The 5572-nt window shown below is 28.8% G+C and overlaps 1 protein-coding gene across 1 annotated transcript; it reads left to right on the top strand.

The window, feature by feature from the left end:
* Nucleotides 1–4267: 4267 nt before the first annotated feature.
* Nucleotides 4268–5572, top strand: LOC107875785 (UDP-glycosyltransferase 73C3). Its single transcript, XM_047413989.1, has 2 exons — nt 4268–5260; nt 5355–5572. The coding sequence occupies exons 1-2, from the start codon at nt 4566–4568 to the stop codon at nt 5392–5394; spliced, it is 735 nt and encodes a 244-aa protein (XP_047269945.1). The 5' UTR covers nt 4268–4565; the 3' UTR covers nt 5395–5572.

Genomic DNA, 5572 nt, shown 5'->3' with positions numbered 1-5572 from the left:
TTTTTTTTTTATTTTTTTTATTTTTTTTTCTTTTTTATGTTTGAAGATAATTATCTCCATGATCTTCAAGATTTCAAAATAAAATATCATTACTGTATTTCATTCTCTTATATCTCTTCCTTCTTTTCTTGTTAGCTCTTTTTTAATCTTATTTTTTTATTATTTTATTTTGATTTCTTTTTCTTTTTCATTTTTTTCTTTCCACTTTATTTTCTCTCTTCTATTTCTTTTTTTTTCTTTTTCATTTTTTTTCCTTTCTCATATCTTTTTTTTCTTTTTCTATTTTCGTTTTCTTCTTCTTTTTTCTATTTTAGAGAAAATGATTTATTATCCCTCCAACCTTTAGTCGAAAGTTCAATTACACACTCAACCTTTAAATGTGATTTCTTACCCCCTGAACTTTTTTTACCGAACTTATGACCCCCCCTGAACTATTTAAAATAAAAATTATAACACCCCTAAAAATCCACAACCACATTTATGTTGAGAGCTGAGATACACACATTTTTGACACGTGTAAAATATATTTAATTTTTATAATCAATTTTTTATTCATTTCCTTTTATAATTATTACTTCATTATTTTGTTCATCTTTCATCCTTCATTTCTCTTTCTATTCATCTTTCTCCTTTCTTTTCATCTTCTTCTCTTTCTTCAATCTCAAAAGTCATTTTGGTCCAACAACTGTAATAGACCATTTTTTATTTATTATGCTTTTTCTTTATTTTTTCTTTCCTTTTCTATTTCATTCTCTTTTCTTTTACCAAATTCTCATTAGTTTTTTCAGCCCTGTCTTTTATAATTCATTCTCGAATCGTCTTGACCTCTTTAACTTCCCCCAACAACGAACACAAAAGTGAAGAAGACAACGAAGAAATAGATCTAAATTCTATTTTGGTTTTTTAAAAAAATTGAAGAAGCTATCTAGGATAAAGGTGCGAGAAGAAACAAATGTTAATTTTGATTTAATAATGTTGACATCAAAAAAATCGATTGATGTTTGCACTTTGTGATGATTTTTTTCTCCATTAATGACAGTAAAGTTCATCAACTTGATGGTTGGTGGGTTTGTTCTCACAGGTCGGAAAAATTATTTTAATTAATTTTAGCGGTGCTATGGTAAAAAAAATCATCAACATCGACGATTTGAAGATATCCCTTTACGAAGCTCCTGCTTTTAGTGTTGATGTGGCTGTCGAAAAATTGTTCAGAAAAATGAGGAGTGATGTGCGATGTTGAGATTGAATGTTTGTGTGTTGTTTGATCTTTGTTGTCGGTGAATAATTGCTCATGTTGGCTTATTGTCCATTCTTTGGTTATGAACAGTGTGATGAAGTCGAAAATAATAAACAACATCGAATTTAAAAATTTCCGTCAACCTTAAAGTGAGAAATAATGACCATATCAATTATTAAATTTTCGACAATCTTAAATCCGAAAACAACGAACAATACCAATTTTAAAATTTTCAACGACCTTGAAGCCGGAAACAATGAACAATATAGAATTTAAAATTTTTGATGACCTTAAAGTCGGAAACAATATAGAATTTTGAAATTTTCGATGACCTTGAAATCGAAAATAATGGACAATACCCATTTTTAAATTTACGATGACCTTGAAGTCGGAAATAATGGACAATATCGATTTTGAAATTTTCGATGATCTTGAAGTCGAAAATAATAAACAACATTGAATTTAAAATTTTCACTAACCTTGAAGTGGAAAACAATGAACAATATCAATTTTTAAATTTTCGACGATCTAAAATCCGAAAACAACGAACAATACCAATTTCAAAATTTTCGACGACCTTGAAGCCGGAAACAATGAACAATACCGAATTTAAAATTTTCAATAACCTTAAAGTCAGAAACAATAGAGAATTTTGAAATTTTCAACGACCTTCAAGTCGGAAACAATGGACAATACCCATTTTAAAATTTACGACGACTTTGAAGTCGTAAATAATGGACAATAGCGATTTTAAAATTCCCGACAATTTTGAAGTCGGCAACAATGAACAATACCCATTTTAAAATTTTCAACGAATTTAAAGTCGAAACCAATCGATTTTGTGCTTGAAAATAAGAAAAATGATAAATTAATTTTCAATGTCATTGATGAGTTGTTGGATGTCATTGTTTGTAAGAAGAAGATTCAGAAGAAGAAAGAAAGAAAATGAAAAAAGAAAAAGAATAATTAAAAATGAATAAAAAAAATAAAGAAATATTAAAAAAAAATCGTCCTTACTCTCTTTAAAGAGAGTGAAATACACTCTCTTTCCATGTCAGCGTTCATGGGTAATAATTCCACTTTAAAATAGTTCAGGGGGTAATAGGTCACCTTTAAAGATTGAGTGTGTAGTTATGATTTCGACTAAAGGTTGGCAGTAATAAACTATTTTCTCTCTATTTTATTTTGTTTCTTTTTTTTTTCTTTTTTTTTTTACACTTCTATTTCACTTTCTTCCTTTTTTTTCTTTTTCACTTCTCTTTTTTCTTTTTATATTTTTATTTTTTTTCCATTTTTTACTCTTCTATCTCTAACTTTTATTTTGAAAAGACAAATATGTATATGACATACACATATTCAAAAAACATACAAAGTACATAGCCATACAGATCTGAATATGTATTTACAGTACAAAACATACATATGTATTTACGAAATACATATCATATTCATATTAAACAGTAACAAACTTAACTATACTATATATCTTCATATGTATTTGCGAAATACAAAGGTGACTCATATAAACTAAGAATATACATATGGATTAGGTATGTATTCTTTAAATACATATGCAGAGCTATATGTATTTTATACGGTGTTGGATTCATCTTTGAACTGTACATACTATGTCATTTTAGAGGGTTACATATGTACTTATTTGTTTTTTTTTTTACTTTACAAGATATGTATCGTGTATTTTTTTTATTACCTATATGTATATATATATATATAATTGTCATTTTTGTTATAAAAATTTTGTGTCCTATATGTTTATATATACATTTGAGTCAGATATGTATTTCTGTAAATACATATGATGATATATATGTATGTTTTTTATCGTAAATATATATGCAAATCTGTATGTCTATTTATTTTGTATATTTTTTGAATATGTATATATGATATAGATATTTATTTTTTAACAATAAAAGATAGAGATAAAAGAGTAAAAAAAAAAAAGACAAAAAAAAAAAAAAAAAAACAAAAATAAAAAATAAAAATTCAAAAAATGAAGTGTAAAAGGAAAAAAAAAGAAAGATAAATAGAAACTAAAAATAGAAGTGTAAAAATAAAAGCGAAAAAAATTTAAAAAAACCAAGAAAAAGAAAACGAAAAAAAATATGAGAAAAGCAAAAAAATGAAAAAAGAAAAAAAGAAATAAAAAATGAAAAAGAAAAAAAAAAGAGAAGTAGAAGAGAGAAAATAAAGTGAAAAAGATAAAAAATTAAAAAAAAATTAAAATAAAAATAAAGATAAAAAATAAAAAAAACTAACAAGAAAAAATAGTTAGAGATATAAGAGAATGATATTTTGAAATTTTAAAGATCATGGAAATATAATCTTCTTATTTGAGTTTGATTAGGTAAAGAAATCTACTACAATAACAGTAATTTATGAAAATTTAATTAGATAGGATAATTATTCCTTATTTAACTCAACTAATTTTGAGTAAAATAAGAACAGTAAATCTTATTGTATATGTATTTGTATAGCAACAGTTTACTTAAATACAAAATATAATTTGTCATTTTACATAATTTTGAAACTATTACTATAAAAATTACAATTAAGACTTCAATATTTCCAAAATTTTCCCAGTAGCTTGTCACATTGCATGTACATGATATTTCATTTCACTTGTGATATCTCAGCGATGGCTACAAATAATATCCAGTAGCTATTTATGTACACATAAAAACAGACACTATGTGACACAGCTAGCTGACTTATCAAATGAAATGTGTGGTCTGTATTTGTGTATTACTATAATAGTGGCTCAAACTGCTGTAGTGGATTGCTACAAGTGAGGCTACAAGACAAGGACAGATCGATTCCAGGAAAAATCACAAAGATAGTTGAAACATAACAATATGCAGATTAATTTAGTGCAGATGTAAGCCCTTACATCATACTATTAGTCCATTTTTATTTGTTCAATATATAAGGCTTATTTGTTCACTTTGAAAAACTAAGAGTTATCACTTATTTTTTAATTTATTCTTATTATTAGCCATCGTCATTTTTTAAAATATTAAATTTATTATATTTAAAGAGTGATACTACAAAATTATCATTCTATTTATTTCTCGTGAGAGGTAGAGGTATGTTAAATTAACACTCTGACAAGTAAAAATGAACCGGCAGGGTAGTACTAACACTAGTTACTGTATACTGGTATAAAAGCACTTCCTGACACCATCAGGGAAACTTCCTAATTAATTGAAATTCCCCGTTTTACCAAAAAAAGATATAAAAGCACTTCTCTTCTTTCTTCACTTGCAACTATTTAACACTGCATCTAACAGTTAAGTAGTTGCTGAAAATGGCTTCAAAGTCTGGATTAGAAGAGCTAAACTTTGTTTTGATACCTTTACTTGTTGCAAGTCACATCATACCCGTAGTGGACATGGCCAAACTGTTAGCACAGAGAGGCGTGACAGTCACTTTAGTCATGACACCTCTTAATGCTATCCGATTTACTGCAGTAATTCATCGTGCCATCGGTTCTGGACTCTTTATTCGGATACTTGAACTCCAATTCCCAGCCAAGGAAGCGGGGTTGCCAGAGGGATATGAAAGCGCGGATGTTCTGCCTGATACAGCTCATCGAAGAAATTTCTTTACTGCAATTGATATGCTACGAGACGAAGCTGAAAAATTACTTGCTGAGATGAAGCCTAAGCCGAGTTGCATTATTTCCGATATGTATATTGCTTGGACTGCTGAGACAGCTGATAAGTTTCAAATTCCAAGGATCATTTTTGATGGAACGAGCTGTTTCAACCAATTATGTATGCATAATTTGTACATCATGAAGGATCAAAACAAAATTCCTGAATCAGGGCCTTTTGTCATCTCTGATTTGCCTGATAGAATTGAAGTAACCAAAGTTCAGCTGCCTGGAGCATTCAATCCTCCACCAACCCTTTGCGTGCAAGATATTCGAGACAAAATCCGAGCAGCTGAAACAAGAGCCTATGGGGTTTTAATCAATACTTTCGAGGAGTTGGAACAAAGGTACGTTGATAAATTCCGAAAACTTAAAGATTATAGAGTTTGGTGTATTGGACCTTTGTCCCTTTGTATTAGTGACCGTCTAGATAAAGTGCAGAGAGGAAATAGCGCTTCATTTGACAAAGAAGACTGCTTGAAGAAATGGCTTGATTCTTGGCAGCCTGAGTCTGTTGTGTATGCATGTTTTGGAAGCCTTAGCCATACCACAGTTGAGCAATTTGTGGAGCTGGCTTTAGGCCTAGAAGCAACAGGTTATCCATTCATTTTAGTCGTAAAATCAGGGGAAAGACAAGCACCAATAGAGAACTGGATATC

The sequence above is a fragment of the Capsicum annuum genome, chromosome 6 (genome assembly GCF_002878395.1).
Source record: "Capsicum annuum cultivar UCD-10X-F1 chromosome 6, UCD10Xv1.1, whole genome shotgun sequence".
NCBI classification, from domain to species: Eukaryota; Viridiplantae; Streptophyta; class Magnoliopsida; order Solanales; family Solanaceae; genus Capsicum; species Capsicum annuum.
Note: the sequence above shows the minus strand (reverse complement) of the source record. Positions and strands in the feature narration are given on the sequence as shown.

Excerpts from the sequence above, each read along its gene's own strand:
- LOC107875785 (XM_047413989.1), top strand. The coding sequence starts at position 4,566 with ATGGCTTCAAAGTCTGGATTAGAAGAGCTAAACTTTGTTTTGATACCT. Across the intron at positions 5,261-5,354 it reads TTCGAGGAGTTGGAACAAAG|AGAGGAAATAGCGCTTCATT; the intron begins GTACGTTGATAA and ends GATAAAGTGCAG.